General features: G+C 38.6%; 1 protein-coding gene across 6 annotated transcripts in view; it reads left to right on the top strand.

Annotated features, from left to right (window-relative positions):
* VRK2 (VRK serine/threonine kinase 2) overlaps nt 1-22,841 on the top strand; it is a 120,097-nt gene that overhangs the window by 20,537 nt on the left and 76,719 nt on the right. For 4 of the 6 annotated variants that reach the window (XM_030877290.3, XM_030877291.3, XM_060309553.2 and 1 more), the window contains exons 1-2: nt 7,589-7,847; nt 9,919-10,059. In XM_030877290.3, coding sequence (XP_030733150.1) covers nt 9,924-10,059 — 136 coding nt within the window. In that variant the 5' untranslated portion in view covers nt 7,589-7,847; nt 9,919-9,923. Of the gene's footprint in view, nt 1-7,588; nt 7,848-7,991; nt 8,333-9,918; nt 10,060-22,841 lie in introns of those variants that run through there. The other 2 variants (XM_070046872.1, XM_060309552.2) reach the window with 2 other exon arrangements.

Genomic DNA, 22,841 nt, shown 5'->3' with positions numbered 1-22,841 from the left:
GCCAGCTCCTTGCTCTATGAGGCCTTGTGCTGCCCTTGATATGGTCCAAATGTTTTGGTCCGTATATGTGAGGTTATGCTCCTGAGGATGCAATGCCTGGATTTCACGTTTCACCCTAATACTTCTGAATTTCAGAGGGTGGTGGTATTAATTCGCCAGTGTTTTCTCTACTGCATTATGAATATATTACCCTTTTAAAAGAGGATGTTTGACATTGGCACTGCATGCCTTCCTTCAAAACAATTCTATGTATATCTATATTATTGATACTTTTAAAAGAAATGCATCAAGGTTTCTTGCATATGGCCAGTATTCATCTTTACTTTCTGGTGCTAATGTGGAAATTTTTCCTCTTTCCCATTTAAAAAAATATTTTATTAGGCATTGCAATCGGAATATGAAAGCAGGGAGATAAAAGTCTGCCCTTGTTATTATCTTGCCCAAAAGCTGCCAGTGATTTCTTCACCAAACTATGATCTCCTTACCCTCTATCTTGTCTGTTGTCTATTTATCAGTTTATTTTTGTTATGGGTAGGAACTACATTCTAGGAAATTACTATGTATATTAAAAACTCACGAGTATCCATATAGTGTGAAATATCCTGTAATAGATTGTCCCGATAGCCTCAGAGGAAGAATTTCATGACTCTAGTAACATTTGCGTTTCATAGTTGATTGAGTACCTTGTGAAATGAATGAGCACTGTCATGAATACTTCACTCTGTTGGATCACTCCAGTATATTGGCATTTGAATGTTCATCACCACTATCAAATCAATTCAGCATTACTAACTTCACTTCTAGGGAATGGATTTTTGTAGCCTTCTTCTCCATAACTTGGAAGAAGAGAAAAGAGAAAGCTCCACGAGGTATGAAAGAGTGCTAGAATTCCTCCATTTTATAAGTGAATTCAAGTGGCATCAGATGAAACCCAACCACATATATGTGCGAATATGAAACACTAAGGTGTGGATAACGTTCAGACATAAAATGAGATCATTATTCTCAAATAGAGTGGTTCGTTTGAACGGTATTATTGGAGGATAATCTTGGAAAGAAGAACTTCTAAATCTAGTTGTGGCTGTAATCCATTAGAATGACTTCATAAGAGTGGCTCATAAATATCCCCTTAAACATACTTGAATGAGAATAATTTTTCTCTTACGTGCTGGAGACAGCTAAATACAGCATGGTCTTTCCAGAAATGATACCAACACAATATATCATTCATTTTATCCAATTGTTTCCTGAAGTGGCCCCAATTATATGATTTTTTTCCATCTAATATAGTTCATTTACAGAAAGCGGAATATAAGCAACATTGTATTTTATTTTCCACTAAGAAAGGGAGTCTATTTGATATAATAATATTATTTTGGACCCTTTATATTGAGAAAAAGAATATATATCTCGTTAAACTATAAAGTATCCACATTCAACTGGGTACCTAATTATCTTCCCTGAGGACTTTTTTTTCAAGAACAAATGTGATGAGGCAATGAGTATATCATTAGTTTCACTTTATAGAGATAATACTCATGCATTTTTCTTTGTCATAGTAAGTAAAACATTTCAGAGGTCTAAAATAAAATATTAATCTACTCCCACCTTTCCTATTCCACATCCTGAGAGAACCCAGTGTAATCAGTATCAGGATGATGTCTATCTTCCACATCATTTTCTATGTTTATACAGATAAAATTAATACAAAATATGTATATGTGATGTGAAAATATCGAAGACAATGTAGAAATAAATTCTATTTATTTAATTCTATTCTATACTTCTATTATAGAATTACTATAATCAAAAGAAGAATATGGTATTGACTGAGGAATAGACCTTTCAGATACACACCCCGCTATATTCTGTGTGGCTATCACACATGAGCAGTTAGTGTCAGCCTCCTGCTCAAGCTTCCAGTGACCCTCCATTGTTTATAGTAGTTCTGTCCAACAAAACTTTCTATGGTCATGGAAATATTCTGTAACCTGTTTTATCCATTAGGGTAGCTACTAGCTACATGTGGCTATTGGGCATTTGAAACATGGCTCATGGAACTAAGGTACTGAATTTTTGTTTTTGTTTTTTGTGGGGTTTTTTTTGCATTACGCGGGCCTCTCACTGTTGTGGCCTCTCCCGTTGTGGAGCACAAGCTCCGGACGCGCAGGCTCAGCGGCCATGGCTCACGGGCCCAGCCGCTCCGCGGCATGTGGGGTCTTCCCGCACCGGGGCACGAACCCATGTCCCCTGCATCGGCAGGCGGACTCTCAACCACTGCACCACCAGGGAAGCCCTAGCACCGCTTTTGACTAACCAATTTTAGGTTTTATCACATTCAGTTTTTTGAGAGATAATTCAATACATATTTACTTCCAATTGTTTAGCAGCGGGGCTCTACTGAATAATATCTCTGGAAAATATTTTATGGAGTCGTTGACATATTGACAAATGACAAAGAAATTTTTTTTGTATCATTGTCTTTCATTTATATGGACAATCAAGAATTATGTCTTTTGGACAAACACGTTCACACTCTGTAAGGGTCTTGTATGTGAAGAATGCAAAGAGCATAGCTATTTGGTCTGATTGTTTATCTGATAGCTCTGAGATTCCATTTATCTGAATAATATTATTTTCAAAATTTCTGTGTCAGTAACTGCTTAGCTCTCCAGGGATTGCGCATTTATGAGTGCAAATGGCCTCCTGATTTTTATAAAACAAAACTAGCTTCTTTGGCAGGCAAAATGTTTCCAGTGAAGTGATCTCCTTTTCTCACATTAAATAACAAAGATTGGATTTTTCTAAATGTTTTGTCTATGCAACATCTTTAACACTTTAATTGATTTGAAATGATCTTGGCCTTGTAAGGTATGTTCTCTAAATGGTTAGGTTTTTCTTCTTTCTTTGAACCAGTGTAAGCATTTCTACAGCACCTGGTTCTTTGAAAAGCAGAACCCATGCCATACCTACAAGTTGGAACACCTCCAAGAAAGTCCTTTTGTTTGCGTGTGTTTGTGGTGAATCATTCATAGTCTGTGAGATCTATCAAAATAGTGTTGTCTGAAAACCTTGTTTTCCTATTTTTTTTCTTCTGATGACTCATACTTCAGTGCTTTCATGCCTAGATTCTTTTTTCTTTCTTGTTTCTCATCATGTTCATTCAGAAGATGTTCTTTCACTAGTTCCAAAATTTGTATTTCTATATTCTGTCAGTTTTCATCTTGAAACATACACACAGCAATATGCTCGGAATTATAAAATTCTGCATTAAATCCCAACACTTAAAAAACCCCTCATCTTCTCAATACAGGTTTACCTGCACTTCTGTTCTCATTTTTATTTAGTACAAATTTATTAACATTTTAATTTCATTAGTGCTTGAAACTCTATTTTATCTGTTAGGAAGATTTTGGCTATGAGAAACATAAAAACCAATGTTAAGTGGCTTAAACAACAAGGGTACTTCATACCTCATACATGAATATGAAAGGTATGGTGGCTTCAAGGTTAGCTGAATGAGTAATAATGGTCTCAAGGACTCAGGTTCTTCCTGTCTTTCTCTTCAGTCATTCTTTTCTTTTAAGTCAGTTTTATTGAAGCATAACTTACCAAAAAAAATCATGAATTTTAAGTGTACAATTAAATGAATTTTGACAAATGTATAATCATATAATCACTACCACAATCAAGAAATTAAACACCTCTATGATTCCAAAAAGTTCAGTTAGCCCCTTTGCAGTCAATCCCACCCTCCCAAACTAGGCCCTGCCAATTTCAATGGAATTATACAGTATGTACTCTTTTGCATCTTCTCTCCTTCACAAAGCATCATGTTTTTGAGATCCATCCAGGTTGCTGCTTATATCAATAGTTTGTTCCTTTTTATTGCTGAGTGACAGTCCATTGTGTAGGAGATATATTGCATACCACAATCTGTATACCCATTCACTAGTTGATGGGAATTTGAGTTGTTTCCAGTTGTTGACTATTACATAGGAAGTTGTTATAAATGTTCACATACAAGTCGTTGTGTACATAGAGGTTTACGTTTCTCTTGAGTAAATACTTAGGAACATGAATGCTGGGTCATACGCTAACTATATGTTTAACATTACAAAAAACTGATGAACTGTTTTCCAAAATAGCTGTACTATTTTGAATCCCTACTACCAGTGTAAGAAAGTTCCAGTTACTCCACATACTTACTAAAACTGGGTATCTTAGTGCTTTGTGAAGAGCAAAATTTTTAATTTTTATTAAGTTAATTTATCAGTTTCTTCATTTAGGTTTTCAGCTTTCCCCCACCCCCCACCCCGGGGTACATTCTAATTACACAAATTCAAAGATTACAAAGATTTACCAAATCCAAGATCATAAAATCTTTCTCCCAGGTTTTCTTCCAAAAGTTTTATAGTTTTAACTCTTGTATTTAGATTTAGGCTTATGATCAATTTCAAGTTAATTTTTATGTGGGGTATAAATTAAGGGTTGAGGTTCTTTTCTTTTTTCCTCTCTTTCTTTCTTTCTATAATAGATGTGATAGATAGATGGATGATCGATAGATGTTCCAAGTGTTCTAACCTCATTTGTTGAATGTTCTGCAATTTCTAGTGTGTTAGATTTGTACTTTGTTCTATACTCATGGTCACAGATGACTGCAAAAATTCCAGGCATCACATTTGGAATGACATGCAGGAGAGACCATCTCTTCATAGAAGTGTACAGGAAACTTTTATTCATCTTCTTATTACCTACACTTCATACATGCTTCCTGTCTAAATCAATCAGTGGAAAGGGGAATGGGACCACCATTATTCATTTATTCTTTTAACAAGAAAATGGCATGTTTTCTATATGCATTCTAGGGGCTAGGAGTACAGTAGTGATCAGAAGAGTAAAAATTGTTGCCTGCTTTTATGGAGCATACAATTTACTGAAGAATACTATTTGCCTATTTTCAAAATAAATAAGTAACCAGTATAATATGTTGTTGTACAGTATTAAGCACTGGGAGGGAAAAAGGAAAAGGGACCATGAAGTATTGTGGGTAGGTTGAAAGTTTAGATAGGATAGTTAGGAAAGGGCTCACGGAGTTGACTTTTGCATAGGAGACCTGAAGAAGGTGATAAAGTAGGCCATACAGATATCAGATTGAAGAGTGGTCCAGACAGAATGAAAAGTGCAATAGTCCTGAGAACAGCAAGGAGGCCGCAGTGGTTGCAGAAAGTAACAGGAAATGGGGGAGGTACAGAACCATGTAGATCATTGTAGGTAAGTCATTCTCAACCAGCAGCAATTTTGGCAAAATTTACAAATTTTGGTAATGTCTGGGGGACATTTTTGGTTGTCACAACCTGTAGTACTACAGAGGCCCAGGGTGTTGATAAATGACCTATAATGCACAGGAGAATCCACTTTTGACTATCCTCCCCTTTGTCAACAAGGAATTATCTGGCCCAAATGTCAGTAGTACCAAGGTTGAAAAACACTGTTTTAGGTCATAATGAGGACTGGCTGACAATGACTGAATTAGAATGTCACTGAAGAGTTTTGAGCAGAGAAATGATCTAAGCTTTTAAGCTGTTTGTTGCGAATAGACTGAAGGGGTAGAAGGGTTAGAAATACGATAGCTTTTAGGATGGTACTACCAGTATCCAGGAAAGACATGGTGGTTTGGACCAGAAAGATAGAAGTAGGAGTGGTAGGAAGTGATGGATTCTGGATATATTTTGAAGGCTGAGCTAACAGGATTTATGAACTGCTATGAACTAAATGTTTGTGTCCTCCTAAAATTTGTATGTTGAAACGTAATCCCCAAGGTGATGGTATTTGGAGGCAGGAGCCTTTGGGATGTGACTGAGTCATGAACTTGGCCAGACTCAGGACTGTGAGGAATACACCTCTGTTGTTTATAAACCACCTAGTCTGTGGTATTCTATTATAGCAGTGGGAAAGGGCTATGATACTAACATACTAGGTATATATATGTATGAAACAGAGGAGCCATGTATGACCCCTTAAGAGTAATCTGTTGTGCCTGGTGCTATTGTTGTATCTTCCCAAAGATAGTAACCTGGGGACTGGGTAGAAACCTGAACCAATTTGGAATGGCAGATTTAATGCCCATATAAACGTCTGGGCAGGCAAACAACAGCATCTGTTACGTATATATCTTATAGAAATAAGAATGGATGTTGTTAGATTAGTGAGTGACTATCTTAAAGGGCATGATTATTCTATGTATAGACTATTGAGTTTCTTTAAAAATGCTTTTTTATCCACATGAGAGATTTTTTAAAAGTGTCTTCTCATGCCATCTTTCATTTGGTGACAGTTTGATAGATGCAGGAAGTCTTAAAACCCTATTCCATCAAAGTCATTAAAGGATTTTGACTTCCAGTATTTGCATCCCAAGCAATTACTGACTTCCCACATAAGATGTTGATGTATTGTTTAAGAATTGCTTTCTGAGCATGTTTTGCCTAACCTAAAATATTATAAGCTAACTATGAGTCCTTATTATATGTTAGAAAACTACTTATGTCTTTCACTTAATTATCATCATAATCTTATAACCAATAACCTGACAAACTCTACTTAGGCTTCTTGACCAAACTCTACTTAGACTCCCCTGAACTCTTCCTCAAATAGGCCTTGACTTTTGGACTTCCATGTTCTCTCTATACTGTCCAATCTTAGCAAACATCCTGCTAAGTTTAGCCAGAATCTCTCCATTCTCCATATCTAATCCAGTTCCTCATCCTCCACCACCCCACCGTGATGTCTGATCACCTTGATTCTGTTAGCACCATCTAACCGGAATCCTCTCCTCTCCCCTGATATTTCCTCTTAGTAATTTTCCATCCACTGACCCCCACCCAGGTCCTCGGCTATAAATTCCCGCTTTTCTTTGCTGTATTTGGAATTTAGCATAGCTCTTTCTGCTATTTCAAGAGTTTTGAATAGTCTTCCTTACCATTTTAAGAAATGTTGGAATAATTTTTTCTTTAACAAACCTTCTTAACCTGAATAACTAGGGTTATTTCCATTTCATAGATCAAAAAAAAAAAAAAGAAAAAAATGAAAGTTTTGTAAAGTAATTACGTTTAGTCAAGATTATCCAACTAGTAAATGGATCTTGAGCCAATATGCCTCTGAGAACTTAAACGCTGTGTTATAGGCCTTCCTGCTCACACAGGCTTCTTGCTCTAGAGGCCCGGCCAGTGTGACTGGCTGCCCGGGTAAATGCTCAGTAAGGACCGGCCTGTTGACTTGGAAACTCTGGGTACCGAGATCATGGTACAAGAGGCCTGAAATTCCTTCTACACAAACGCACACCAAACTGATCTGATGGTGTAGACCCGCCGCCGCCTCTTCGTCTCTGCGTCCCCGAGCGCTTACAGGCCGCCTTAAAGAGAACGCTGGCCGCGGCCTAGGCGAGGTTCCGTGGGCGCGGGGCCGCAGTCTCCGCCCAGAGCGAGCTGTGTCGGGCGCGCGCAACGCCGCGGGCCCAGGTGCAAGAAGTTAGTTTGGCCCCTTCCGCGGGCCGCGCCGGCTCCGGGCCCGCCTCCCCGCGGGATTGGAGGCCCGCGGCCCCGCCCGGCCCTCGTAGGCCGGCGGGAGGCGTTTCGCGGTCTGGCGGCGGGGACGCGGAGGGCCTGGTTAACCTCCTCTCGTCCCCGGGTCCTGGGGGTCGCGTCGGGACACCACACTTCCGCGCCCCGCTCTCCGCCTGCCCGGCCCGCGTGGCGCCCCAGCCCGGGGAGGAGCTGCGGTCGGAGAGAGACGCCGGGGCCTCCGGGCCGCGCCTCAGCCCCGGACGGGTAGCGGTCCCTGCTTTCGCGGTTGGTCCTGACTTTTTTCTAACTCAGTGCGTGAACCTCGCCCCCCTTCAACTCCCGTTCGCCCAGAGGCGGGGCGGAGGAGTGAGGCGGGGAAGGAGATTGGGTTTCTCTTTTTGTCGGTCTAGAGGGAGCTTGTGTCGGGAAGTGAGTCTCCAGACGCCGGCGAGCTTCGGGTGGTTCGGGCCGGCCGGGCGTGGGGGTGTCTTGGACCGCCGAGCAGGACGGGCGGGCGGGCGGTGGGTCGCGCTGCCCCGCCCCTGCCTCCGCTCTCATGGCCCTCCGCCATGGCCGCCCCCAAGCCCAGTCTTGGCTCGGGTTCAGGTCTCTGGGTAGTGGAAACTCGTGTTGAGCACTTTTCATCGCAGCTCTGGGAGGGGACCCCAAAGCAGCAGGGACGTCTGTGTTGGTACTGGCCTTGAGAGGAGGCTGGCGCTTCCTCTTGTGAACTTGAACTCCGCATCCATGCCCAGAATGCGCATTGTATAGTAAGTCACCTTTCAGGTCTCAAGTTCTGATGCCACAGAGTTGCCCCCAAACTGTGTTTGTCTTCTTTATACTGATTGAGAATTTATGCCCTGCTGAAAAGTTGTTCTCTGTAGACTTTAGTTTTTAAATCAGCAAATAAATGTTGGGCCCCAGTACATAAAGTACTGGTCAGTATATATAAAGTACTGGTTAAAACTTTTCCTGTTTTGGGCATTGTTCATTTAAATTCCTGGCTTCCCTTGTGTTCGCGTTAGGAGGAGGACAGGTGAATATTGTTAAAGATTTCTGCTGTGTTCCTTTGCTCTACCTGGGGTGTTGCTGCTGAGTAAAAGGTAGGGCGTTGATTAAAGTTAAGTGAAGCAGGGAAAACCTACTAAAAGGAACAGAAACCTTCTCATTCTGAAGATGGATAGCGTATACAATGAAAACTTTCATTTCAAAAGCACTCACCAGTTTTAAAAAATTCTTTGGAAATACTTAGAAGACGGCAGTTACTTTCACAGTTAGTTTCAGGCCTATATGCTGTGTGTGTTTTTTCCGAAGAAATTTTCTCTTCCGACTCAAAAATCTCTGGTGAATTTCACTAACCTGTGTACAATTATAATTAATTGGGTAAAGTTGGATGGCTCTACTATGGAGTACATACTTTTCTTGTTTTGTTTGCGGTACGCGGGCCTCTCACTGTTGTGGCCTCTCCCGTTGCGGAGCACAGGCTCCGGACGCGCAGGCTCAGCGGCCATGGCTCACGGGCCCAGCCGCTCCGCGGCATGTGGGATCCTCCCGGACCGGGGCACGAACCCGCGTCCCCAGCATCGGCAGGCGGACTCTCAACCACTGCACCACCAAGGAAGCCCTGGAGTCCATACTTTCGTTGTTGGCAGTACTGTATTAATCTCTAAGACAGGGCAGTTTTCACTTTGGTGAAGGTGCGGAAGGGACAGGATATAGAGGAACAGAAAGAAGCTGAAAGAGTAGTGTGCCAGCCCTAAAACTGCACAGTGGCCTAGTGCTCTGCTTAATTATACATCCATGAAAACCCAATGCTTTGCTCATTTAACAGATATTTACTGAGTACCTACTCTGTGTCAGTTGCTGGGCTTGGTAATGATGTACATTGCCGTCGTCCATGTTTTCCCAGTCAAAAGCTGTATTTTCTTTCCTAGTGACTGAAGACCTTCTCATCTTTGACACGTAGCATTCTTAGTGAAAGGAGTATTTTCATATATATGAAATTTATTTTCTCTTTGTAATTGGATATTGTTAACTCATTTCTTAAGGTGTATTCTTCACTGTTAATAGGTATTTTGACTGCCTAACTGAATTTCGGAAATGTTAAGTGAGGTTCAGCAGGTTTGTTTGTTTTTTTAACATCAGTGCCTCTTAGATTTCAATATTGTAATGTTGGTGAATCTCCAATTTGAATAAAATGTGTGGGCTTTCCTAAACCCAGTTGACTTCAGAATCCTAATTTCTGGGAACCTGGGAAAGTGCCCCATAGAAGACATTTTGAGAAATGTATTTTAACTGGAGTTTTCTTAGCTGTTGTTTTTATTTTTAATCACTATCTCACCCCTTCTGCCAACAGAAGTGATGCCACCAAGAAGAAAAGAGAAATACAGACTTCCTGTTCCACTTCCAGAAGGCAAGGTCCTGGGTGATGTGGAAGGAAAACAGTGGGTGCTGGGCAAGATGATTGGCTCTGGAGGATTTGGTTTGATATATTTAGGTAAAGTATAAATCACCAAATATTCTTATATATGTGACTATACCTGTGACTTCTTAATAATATTTTGAGAATTGAAACTTTGAAATAAGATATAATCCATAAATGTACTTTTCTAAGTCGTATGAAGATAATGTTTAGTAGAATGGGTTCAAGACATGACTGACCCCAGTCCTTGTTGTCCATGTTTTTCTGAATGACTCTTAGAAGTCTTTTCAGAGCATAATTACACAGTCTGCCAGACAAAATGTTAATGTTCTTTTTCGAGAGTGTTTTCCTGGAAACATTGCTTTTTACAGCTCAGAGAATGCAACTGTATGAATACAAACACTTTCCATTTGTGAATCTTAATCATTAATATTTAAGTAGTACAAGGTTCTGGTCATTTCTTAACTAGGCCTCACTAGAGAACTGGGCCTTCATACTTTAAGGCATCTATTGCATGGAATGAATTAACTTCTCTCCTGTACATCTAGAATGGTACTAGTTACATGCCATCTTGGGATAATTGTGTTTTTTGTTTTTTGTTTTTTTTTTTGCGGTACACGGGCCTCTCACTGTTGTGGCCTCTCCCATTGCGGAGCACAGGCTCCGGATGCGCAGGCTCAGCGGCCATGGCTCACGGGCCCAGCCGCTCCAAGGCATGTGGGATCCTTCCGGACCGGGGCACAAACCCGTGTCCCCTGCATCGGCAGGCAGACTCTCAACCACTGCGCCACCAGGGAAGCCCCTGTTTTTTTCTTTTAATTAATTTATTTTATTCACTATTTTTTATTTTTGGTTGCATTGGGTCTTTGTTGCTGTGCGCGGGCTTTCTCTAGTTGTGGCGAAGGGGGGGCCACTCTTCGTTGCGGTGTGCAGGGTTCTCATTGCTGTGGCTTCTTGTTGTGGAGCATAGGCTCTAGGAGCGTGGGCTTCAGTAGTTGTGGCACTCGGGCTAATAGTTGTGGCTCGCAGGCTTTAGAGCGCAGCCTCAGTAGTTGTGGCACACGGGCACACAGGTAAGGAGCCTGAGTTGAGTATACTTTTACACTACATTTTAAAATTACACTGACTTTAAAAGGATTATTCAGGGCTACCTTGCATCTGTAGTTTAATGATCAAGAAATATCCATTAGAAGATCAGATTTAATGAATAAAATAAGATAAATATTAGTGATTAAAAATATGCCCTCGGGCTTCCCTGGTGGCACAGTGGTTGAGAGTCCGCCTGCTGATGCAGGGCACGCGGATTCGTGCCCCGGTCCGGGAAGATCCCACATGCCGCGGAGCGGCTGGGCCCATGAGCCATGGCCGCTGAGCCTGCGTGTCCGGGGCCTGTGCTCCGCAACGGGAGAGGCCACAACAGTGAGAGGCCCGCGTACCGCAAAAAAAAAAAAAAATGCCCTCAAGGAGCAGTTCTTCTAAATATATTGACTCATTATATGTGTGTCTGTAGGAATTTAAGAAGTTGGTAAAAGACCTTCATTGGAGGAATCTTGGGTTCCTCATTAAACATTTCAAAGTGTAGGGAAGGAAGAACTTTCCCTCTATCTTCTTAAGCTGGATACCTGGGTTTATGAAATAAACTGACAACAGGCAGATTAACAGGAGAAAAGATATACAAATTTATTAATTTTTTTAATGTTACATGCACAGTAATATCAGGGAAAAAAAGTGAATAAATACCCTAAAACACGGTGAGATTTGAGAGCTTACATACCGTCTTAATAAGGGAAGGGGAGACGGGATACAGGCCACTTAAGGGACAGTAAATGATTTTTAGGAAAGATTAATAGCCCTTAGAAGAGTAGATGTGGGCTATGATAGTTCATAACAAAGTTTGGGAGTGGTGTCAACTTCTCATCTCTTCTGTGATGAGTCAGTCTTTCCTGGTTAATGAAGCGCTCCTGGAGGGCATTTAAAACAATGGAGGTTTTTTTTTTTTGGAGGCTCTGTCTTTAGGCAAATAAAGGGAGTTCAGAGGAAGCTTCTCCCTACATTTGCTATTTTTCAAATGCCTTTAGTTCAAAATAATCCTTATGCCAAAGAGGCATCTTTTAGGGTGGCATATTCTGCCACCCTTGTCACACAAGCATGTTTCATGGCTCATGAAGGATAAAGCTTCTCTTCTGATAAAATTAAGATTGTAGTTTTGAACAAATGGATGAAATCCAGTTAATAAGTAACTTATTAATCACCTGAGTGTCTAATCTAGTTGGAAAGATAAGACCAACACAAAATTATTGTATGGGTTAAATAAAGAACAGCTTCCCCATTTAAAGGATTTGAACTTGCTTGAAAAATGCTATGATTCTAAGTACTAGATTGAGTGACACAGACAGCACTGTTCAATAGAAATGTAATACAAGCCATGTATGTAAAGTCAAATTTTCTAGGAGCCACATTAAAAAAAAAGTAAAAAGAAACAAGTGAAATTTAATTAAATAGTATGTATTATTAAATACAATCTATCTAAAGTATTATAATTCCAACATGTTATCAATATTAAAAAAAGGAAATATTTCACTTTTTTAAAGTCTTTAAATTCCAGGATTTGTCTAGTCATATTTCAGGGGCTCAATAGCTACGTATAGGTAGTGGCTGCCACATTAGATGGTGCAGATAAAGACCCTGAGAGTACTTGGGATCTACAGAGAATAGAATTCTTTGTAGAATAAGTGTTGGTTGAGACTCTGAATTAGTGAATTCTCTTGTATGGCAGAGAGTAAGGATCTCTAGTACATTGTCTTGACTCAAGGTCAGAGAAATGGAGTTGAATAAATTATTTCTGATGTGGCTGAGCTATAGCCTTGGATTGCACAGCTTATCAGTTATACTTTCAGTTTTCTAATGTTTGAATTATTTGAATAATTTCAAAGAACTACAGAAAAGCATTGATTGTGATGATCTTGTTTTCTCTTTTTTAGATGTACATATTGTATGTGTTATATGTATTTAAATTTAAGTGCATGTTTAAACTTAAATTATATGTCTATACACATATACATAATGTATGTGTACATATATGTGTATACATACTCACTACTTGTGTGGTTCCTGTTGTGAAAAAGGAATTTATTTGCTTAGGCATGTGATTTATTTGTCCCTATTTAAATACAGAAAAATCTTTGCTTCTTTCAGTCCAAGTACTGCACATATTTTTTTACTTATTTTTTTCTCAGTAAGATTTATTTTGCAACAATTTTCAAGGTTTCATATGTTATGAAATACTCCCTACTATCTGAATTTCAGAACCTGGATCCTGGAAATATAAGCAAGTGCACACGTTGGGGGAAGGACTTTAAAGAAATGTTTAGCTGTTTTGAGGAAAAGTCTCCATACTTCAGAATATATAATAAAGCTGTGTGTTCCAAGTGTTGTTATTGTTTTATCAGAAGTGGCATTCATAAATCAAAATCAGCTCTTCAGTGAGTTGCCATCAGCAACAACTTCATTAAAATTAGCTTTTATTTATTTTCAAAGCTAAGCAAGTCCATATGAAATTATATCATGCTTTTGCATTTTACCATGGTTCTCATCACTTCCTGTATATAAATGAAGAAGTAGGTAAATTCAGGTTTCTTTTGTGTCCTTTGTGTCCAGCTACATTCTTTTTAAGCATCATATTTGCCAGATGTACTCTTTCAGCAGACACTTCATCAGCATTTGTTACCAAAGGCTGAGAAGAAGCTAACCGCTGTGTCTAACTCATTGTGTGTGTACAACTGTCCTCGAGCTTTGAGATCAATATCCAAGGCCTTTCAGTAGTCAGCAAGAAGAAAAGGGGAAGGGGCAGAAATATTTTATATTTACTCTTGACTTGGAGAAATAATGTGCCTGTAGCATTAATAGAAATAGTAATAAGAGGGAAAAGAAAAGTCTGAATACAAGACAGAGTTCTTTCTTTGTATATGAAAAGAGAGGAGGGGAAAAGGGAGAATGGAAACTGGTTTAGGGGGTGGAAAAAATTGCTGTTATTTTGGGATCAAATAAGTGAAAAAAATTTCTAAAATTTCCGGAGAGAGAACTAAGAGTTTAAATTCTACTTTATTGCTAGGTATAACATAGAACTAAGCAAACTGAGGGAGAATTGCACAAATAAAAGCATGGGCTTTGGTGTTAGGCAAATTTGGGTTGAATTCTGACCTGACTAAGCCTTTTGCAAACTTGAGTGACTTTCACCTATCCACGAGTCTTTGTTTCTATTCTGTATGTTAGGGGTAATAATAATAGTGATGATTAAGATAAGGTTTTTAAAAACTTGGAACTCGATAAGCAGTTCAATCTAATTTATTTATTTATTTAGAATTTCCCATTCTCAGTGATAGTTGAACTCTAAATTCAGTGTCTGGTGCCGCAGGAGATTAGGATGGTGACAAAGACATCTACTGGAGGGTTTTTCCATTTGTCCTGCCATGGACTGTGATGGATTTAGCTACTAAATGTGGTAAAACTAAGAACATAAGAGAATGTCAGTGGAATGACATTTTACTTACCAACCTCTATCTATTTTTCCCACTAAAATTTACAATAGTAGCCATGATGACATAGTGAAAAGTTCTCATTTAAGCTGTCATCTTATGTTTCAGATATGAAAGATACCGTGTTTCAGAAATTAGTCAAAAATCTAGAAAAACAGGGCTTCCCTGGTGGCGCAGTGGTTGAGAGTCTGCCTGCCGATGCAGGGGACATGGGTTCGTGCCCCGGTCCGGGAAGATCCCACATGCCGTGGAGCGGCTGGGCCCGTGAGCCATGGCCGCTGAGCCTGCGCGTCTGGAGCCTGTGCTCCGCAACGGGAGAGGCCACAACAGTGAGAGGCCCGCGTACCAGAAAAAAAAAAAAAAAAAAAAAAAAATCTAGGAAAACAGAATTACAGGTAATAAACTTCAGCCAAATTCTTCATGTGCTCATGAAGTCTTCTTATATTAGTACAAATGGAAATGATTTATCTGTGTAAGTTTTATTTAGTTTTTTGATTTTGAGCATAACCATGACAATTTAGCATCTTTGGAATATCAAGCACAGACTAGATGTTCAACGGTTATTTGCCTGAGAGATGGAGATAGACTGGGCTGCTTAATCCACACAAGCCAGTTGCTTTATTCTCTTCCATAATTATAGATGTTACCCTTAACTCCAGCCTGTAACCTTAGAGATGTACTCTTAGTCACAAGAAAAACTGAGACAAATTAACTCTCATGATGTCATCTAAAAAAATCTATATATGCTTTATTGACAGTAAATCAATAGCATTATCTTTTCTAAATAATATGTTATTATAACTAAAATTAGCTCTCTTGAAGCATTAAGCTCAATCATTTTTTCATGGATAAATGTTTAGACTTCAAGTGACTGCCATGCATTTTTTGGGTAATCCTCTCAGATCAGCTCAATTTTGCTCTTTAGAAACAGAAGAAATCTTTTTTTGGGGGGGGGGGTGGTAGGGCAGGGGGAAGAGGATAGGATGACTATGAGTTTTAGAAATTATCAAAGTTTAACTCACATATTTTATTGATGAAACGGACTTCTATTTATGAAGAAATAGAAAAGGTTATTTATACATGTATGGTTTTTACTTATTGTACTTTCTAGTAAGCTGGAATGGATTGATTTTTAAGGTATGCAGAGTAGTGTTCGGAAGATCCTAATGATAATGCTAGCAACAAAGTAGAGTTACTGAAACATATATTGCTTCATTATATATTGCTGTGTTAAATGTTATTTTGGCAGTGTTTTATAGAGAAGGCTTTGAGATAAGCAGTTAGTCTTATTTGATACAGTGCTTACTAGGAACCACAGTTGTTACTAGGAAATTTTGCAGATGATACTGTGTTGGTGAAAAGAAGAAGGAAATAAATATGAAATAAGGATAACTTGTACTAGAAACTATAGTATATAAGATAAATTAGTTCTCAGATGAAGGTGTAATAGGTAATAGGTGATATTATCTCAACAGAGGAAGAGATCACTTGGGATTTTGTGAGTTTAATAAACTTGATGTACCTTTCACAAGAATATTTAAACTCCCTAGAAGTTGTATTTTAATTTTGTATGTGCTGTCCATCGGCTATTAATTTTGAGTTTTAATAGAGTGTTCATTTACTTATCAGTTAAGAAATCTAAGTATCTGCAAAAGTTTGGATTCTTTGTATAAAAAGAGAGTGTTTTTCTAAGTGTTACTTAGCCTTTTCTTATCTCTTTCATTTTTGTAAGTGTCTGATCTTCTTTTTAACATATTTTATATTGTGGGTCTTCATTTTCAACATTTCTACTCTCAAACTCTTTTGCCTTAAGGGAAGATTTACAAACTGCTCTGTTCTTCAATGATTTATATATTATGTCTCTTTCACTGCACCTGTTACTATCTTATAACTTTACAGTGGTTAAGGTTTTTAAATTTGAAACCTGTTTGCTATAGGGAAATGTCTTCTTCAGGAAATGAGTTCACCTCTATTGCCACACAATAAAAAAACTCCCAGCTTTTGGGAGCTTCTGGCTTCGTTATGAAATAAGGATAGACTTTTGCTTCTGAAGTGTTTTAGGGTTTTTTTTTTCTTTAGATATGGATGAAGAGTAGGAAGTATGGTCCTTCTTTTAAGAAACAGGAATATCTATGTTTATAAAATAAATGAAAAGAAAATTAAACTCTAAAGCTCTAAATGGAAGAATTCACTAGAAATTAGCTATTTGGATGATAAAAATTTGTCCACCATCCACATTTAACAATGATCAAAGTGTTTGTGGGTCTTATACTGCTTACATAGTTTTGCAGTTAGTGGTCCTTCAGAAAGTTTGTCCCTTATAACTCCATTATGTGAACTGAATACGCTATGCAGTATTCTATGTGAAAGGGTATTTTAGGAGGAAAGACACAAAACTCAGCAATTATTTCAAGAAAATTGTTGAAGATTTCCATTGTTTCTTTTAAAGAGGTGGACTTCATTTAGTCAGGTAGACTTTTCTTTAACATCTCCAATCAAGTAATACTTGAGGAAAAAGGTTCCGTAGAAAGACATCCATTGAAGGCCAGGAACATCTACAGATGCAATGTGATCTCAGGCAATGAAGCATGTGGCCCTTCATTGGCATTATATGATAACAGGAGGATCTTCTGGCAGAAGAGCTGACTTTTGCTGAGTTCTGCATGCTGCCCCTCCAAACCCATCTTTGATTGGCACCTATGCCCTATTGAAACTGGCATCACACCTTCTGAATGGGCACAATGCCAGCCTAGCAGATGGGTATGGGCAAAAGCATGCCAGAAACCCAGTATGTGCATCAAGTTTAAGTATCAGGGGCCCAAACTCCCATCCAGGGATATAAAAACTGCAGTCTGTTGAGAGCTTTTTGTGCTTAAGGTTAAAGGACATGCCATTTCTACTCCAGCTTCGAGGTTGATTAATTTCGAAAGTCAAACAGGAGCTCCTGTGGCTGTGTCAGGCAAAATTCTGTCTTTGGTGAATGAGAATTACTACTTCATGTAGGGAAGAGAAAGTATTGTAATGAAGTGTCCAATGAGAGTTAGTCTCCCGCAAGGGCCTCCAGCACTTAAGCAGCATGCATTCAGTGGAGATGAATATTTCTGTTCTCCAGCAGAGCCAGGTGCCTTCAAAGCCAGATCTTCAACCTGCTGCAGTAAAGAACCCTAAATTTAGAAAGGGCAGGTAAAGTTTGGAACTCCTTGGTGACAGCTCTCACCCTGAGCTGATGAGGCTTCACAAAAGTGTATAAAGGAGATGAAGGAAAAACTAAATAAAACACCTTCAGATTACTTCAGCCTGAAACAGACAGATCTTTAACAAACCAAGGGGAAAAGTTTAGTCCCTTCTCCTCAATGCAGAAATTCTTCTGAATTTTATATCAATAAAAAGTTAGTTTACCAAAATGTTAGAACCAACTTAATGCATAAGTAACAAAGCTTCCTATTCTAACATTTATTTCATTGCATGTCTATCATGTATATAAACTTCACTTCTTGAATAATGGATTTTGCATAAAATTGAGTTCTAAATATCATATTCCTTATGATCGTCTCACACCAGCTACAGAACTGGGCAAAAAAAAAAAAAAGGGCATCATTCCTTGTGATCACTTTAATCATATCCCCTAAATGCTCTTAAATTTACAGGAATGCCTGTAAGACCAGCTGTGGCCAAGAGAAGCTTTTTCATAATCACCTTAATAGCCATTGCTTTTTCTTTTCCACTGTGTAAACTTTATCTATGGAGCAGATTCCATGAGACCATTGTGAATACTTCAACGTATTCAAAACATATAACTGCCACAAATTAAACTACTAAAACTAAAGCTGGTGCATTGTAACTGCCAAGTAAAACTGGCACGTCCCTCTGTCAGACTGCGGGAGAGTATGCCATACAGTCCTCAGAAAACACAATTCATCCAGAAGCACTCTTGTCACTTGCTCTGATATTAAACCAGAGAAAGTGACATTAATTAAAGAAGTGACGTGAGCCAACAAAGGCAATGAAATTCTAAGCTTTGGCTCATGTGCAGACCTTACTCCGACTTGCTCTGCTTAGGTATCGTGGCCATTTCTGAAGAGGAGTGTGGCTACTTCCCTTCTCCTCCTCCTTTCATCTTTCCATTCTGAAACATCATTTTCAAGCAACTAAAATTGCATACCCAGGGTTGCACTAGCCAGTTGGTACACTGGTAGTCAATGCAGGGTTTCCCAGAATAGTCACGTGGTGGCATGGGATGCATTTACTGCACTTGGTAACTGCATGAGATGAACAACAGCTAGAGACAGAAGAGAGTTGTTCTCACAAAAAGGCAAGCAACAGCATAATCGAGTAGGGTACCTAGATGCGGTAGACCGGGAGCTAGGGGAGTCTGTTGCTAGGATCGCTGGTGGAAACGAATGATGGCTGGTAGGCCTTATGAAAATTCTGACGTGCTAACGAGCCAAGCAGGGGAGTAGCCACAACTCTTCTCACTCTCTCTTTGTTCCTTCCTGTATGTGCCCTTTCTCAGTGCTTATCTTGTTTCATATGATTGCCATTTGTATACTGTTTACCGTCCATCAACACTAGCTTCTAAACTCCTTGCAGGTATTCTCTCAGAGTGCTTAGACAAGGCCTTGCATACAATAGCTTAAAAAAAAATGATTGGTTAAATTAACTCTAAAACTAGTCTGTTCAGGAAAAATAATTTTCCCAACAATTAAGTTATCTGAGATGAAATTTCGTTCTCTATATACTATTAACATGCAGCATGTGTGTAAGGCACTGTCCTTTTAGATTTAGAGACATTGTTTTGTATATTTTGGGGAATTCGAGGGGAAAGAAGTTTCTGTTCATTCTCTTTCCAAGTATGTTTTTTAGATACAAGAAGCCATGTACTTAATCCATAGATTATAGGATTTATTGGGGAAAGTCTACTTTGCTAATGCTTAGTGCAGAGAGAGTTAAAAAAAAGAAAAGGACATTATATTAAGACTAAATAGTTTTGTGTTTAGAATGAAACAATTCTACTGAGTAGCACTTAATTGAAGTAGACCTAACAGCAAGTATAAACTTTTGTGGAGGAAATAGGTGGGGTTTAATGTTAAATGGATTGACTTATAGGCATGTAACATGCATAAGAAATCCACTTTTCAAAGGATATAAAGACAACTTTAACAGAAAATAAATTATTGGAATTTCTTTTAATCCGAGTGAATGAAAGATTTGATTAAGAGTTTTGTACATAGTCAGAAGCTTTTGTTATGGTTTCTGGGCATGGGTGTTTTATATTTGAGATCAGGAATTTTCTATGTATGTAATTAGTCGTGAGGTTTAATGTACATTTTTCATATCAGGCAGACAATGGCTTCAAAGAGACAGCAGCACTGCAAAGGAGCAAGAAAAGAAGGCCAAAGTTGACATACACAGAGGCAAAACAGTGTAGGAAAAATCAACACGTTTTGCAAAATCAATCATTGAAAATGTGTCAGTGTTCAGGAGACTGTCTTTAATTTGCAATCCAAGTGAAAAAGAGTATTTAAATATGAGAGGCAGTATTATTGAGCCCAGCATGCCTGCTACCACTTGTTTGACTAGCTCAGAATAGAACACTGAGAGGCAAGGGCTCAAAGTTAAATGAACATTTATACATTTTAAAATCAAATGAAAGATTCAGAGTATATTCATGAATTAAAATTTTTTTCAGAACCCTAAATTTAATCAGCTGGAATTACTTTTAAAGTGTCATTCTATTTAACTTTTGGGAATGATGAATTTGCCTTTTAATAGGGATGCTGTATTTTATCATGAAGATGAAACAAACTGTCTTTTGTTAATTATTCCCCAGAGACATTGGCCATTTTTCTCTCCTATGCTTAGTGTGGAGTAAAGGCAGCTTCCCGCAAATTTATATCAAGCAAGAGCAATCAGAAGCTACAACATGTGTGAAAGAGGCTCATGGAGGGCATAGTGTCCATTGTAGGTGTTCTGAGTGCTACCTAATGAAGTTCTTAGAGGTAATGTTACCAAAGCCTCACTATGGAGGCTATGAACATAGGACATAGAACAGTAAAAAGGAATGAAAGCAAGAATCTCCGGTAAAGTGTAGCAGATGATTCAAGTGTGTCTGGGGCATACTGCTAGGGATGGTTCTTGAAATCTTTTTTAGGAATCATCATCATCATCAACTGCTGCTAAAATCTTTTACTTAGTGTGTGCCATGCTCTGCGTTAAATGCTTTATATGCATTATTTCATTTAATCCTCTCAGCAGCTTGATAAGGGAGTTATTGAGGCTTAAGAATGGTAAGCAATTTGTCTCTATGCTATAGTTTTAATAATTGCCTCCATCTACATTTGAACTCAGGTTTCTTTGCTCTCCTGATTGATGTCCTTTGTCAAAGAACACTTTGAATTTATTACTAGCCAGAGAAAATAGTGGCAAATGACATGCTTGTGACATGCTCATTTCTAAAATAACAGTGAAATATCTAATTGATAGTATTGGCAGCTAATGTAAGAAATATGTTAGTGATGATGCTGATAATGGTGTCATTTTCATTCAGATTGACAACGTGAGGTGTAGATCATCCGTGATACGTTTTTAATATTAAGTTCACAAAATCTTTGAAAGACCATCTGATATTTATAGCAAGTCTAGTGTTAAGAAGTAGAAAAAATACATACACTAAAAAATGTACTATACCTAGATCAAACAATATTTTTATGAAAAAAAGTAAGAATAGTCAACAGTGCATACAAACTGATGATAAAGATTTGGTAGGTTTTTCTGCTTTTTAAAAAATGAGTAAATTTATTTAGTTTATAGGGATTTTATGCATTTGTTTTAAGGCTAATAACCAACAGGAAGATCAGAAGAAGCCTCTAAATCCCTATGATACAGTTTTAATAAGCATCATGTAAAAATATTTTTACAGATACTGAATTATTTTCTTTTTTTTTTACATCTTTATTGGGGTATAATTGCTCTACAATGGTGTGTTAGTTTCTGCTTTATAACAAAGTGGATCGGTTATACATATACATATGTTCCCATATCTCTTCCCTCTTGCATCTCCTTCCCTCCCACTCTCCCTATCCCACCCCTCCAGGCTGTCACAAAGCACCGAGCTGATATCCCTGTGCCATGCGGCTGCTTCCCACTAGCTATCTACCTTACGTTTGTTAGTGTGTATATATCCATGACTCTCTCTCGCCCTGTCACAGCTCACCCTTCCCCCTCCCCATATCCTCAAATCCATTCTCCAGTAAGTCTGTGTCTTTATTCCTGTCTTACCCCTAGGTTCTTCATGACATTTTTTTTTCCTTAAATTCCATATATATGTGTTAGCATACGGTATTTGTCTTTTTCTTTCTGACTTACTTCACTCTGTATGACAGACTCTAGGTCTATCCACCTCATTACAAATAGCTCAATTTTGTTTCTTTTTATGGCTGAGTAATATTCCATTGTATATATGTGCCACATCTTCTTTATCCATTCATCCGATGATGGGCACTTAGGTTGTTTCCATCTCTGGGCTATTGTAAATAGAGCTGCAGTGAACATTTTGGTACATGACTCTTTTTGAATTATGTTTTTCTCAGGGTATATGCCCAGTAGTGGGATTGCTGGGTCATATGGTAGTTCTATTTGTAGTTTTTTAAGGAACCTCCATACTGTTCTCCATAGTGGCTGTACCAATTCACATTCCCAGCAGCAGTGCAAGAGTGTTCCCTTTTCTCCACACCCTCTCCAGCATTTATTGTTTCTAGATTTTTTGATGATGGTCATTCTGACTGGTGTGAGATGATATCTCATTGTAGTTTTGATTTGCATTTCTCTAATGATTAATGATGTTGAGCATTCTTTCATGTGTTTGTTGGCAGTCTGTATATCTTCTTTGGAGAAATGTCTATTTAGGTCTTCTGCCCATTTTTGGACTGGGTTGTTTGTTTTTTTGTTATTGAGCTGCATGAGCTGCTTATAAATTTTGGAGATTAATCTGTTGTCAGTTGCTTCATTTGCAAATATTTTCTCCCATTGTTAGGGTTGTCTTGGTCTTGTTTATGGTTTCCTTTGCTGTGCAAAAGCTTTGAAGTTTGATTAGGTCCCATTTGTTTGTTTTTATTTCCATTTCTCTAGGAGGTGGGTCAAAAAGGATCTTGCTGTGATTTATGTCATAGAGTGTTCTGCCTATGTTTTCCTCTAAGAGTTTGATAGTTTCTGGCCTTACATTTAGGTCTTTAATCCATTTTGAGCTTATTTTTGTGTATGGTGTTAGGGAGTGATCTAATCTCATACTTTTACATGTACCTGTCCAGTTTTCCCAGCACTACT

The sequence above is a fragment of the Globicephala melas genome, chromosome 12 (assembly GCF_963455315.2).
Source record: "Globicephala melas chromosome 12, mGloMel1.2, whole genome shotgun sequence".
Lineage (NCBI taxonomy): Eukaryota > Metazoa > Chordata > Mammalia > Artiodactyla > Delphinidae > Globicephala > Globicephala melas.
This window is presented reverse-complemented; position numbering and strand designations above follow the sequence as displayed.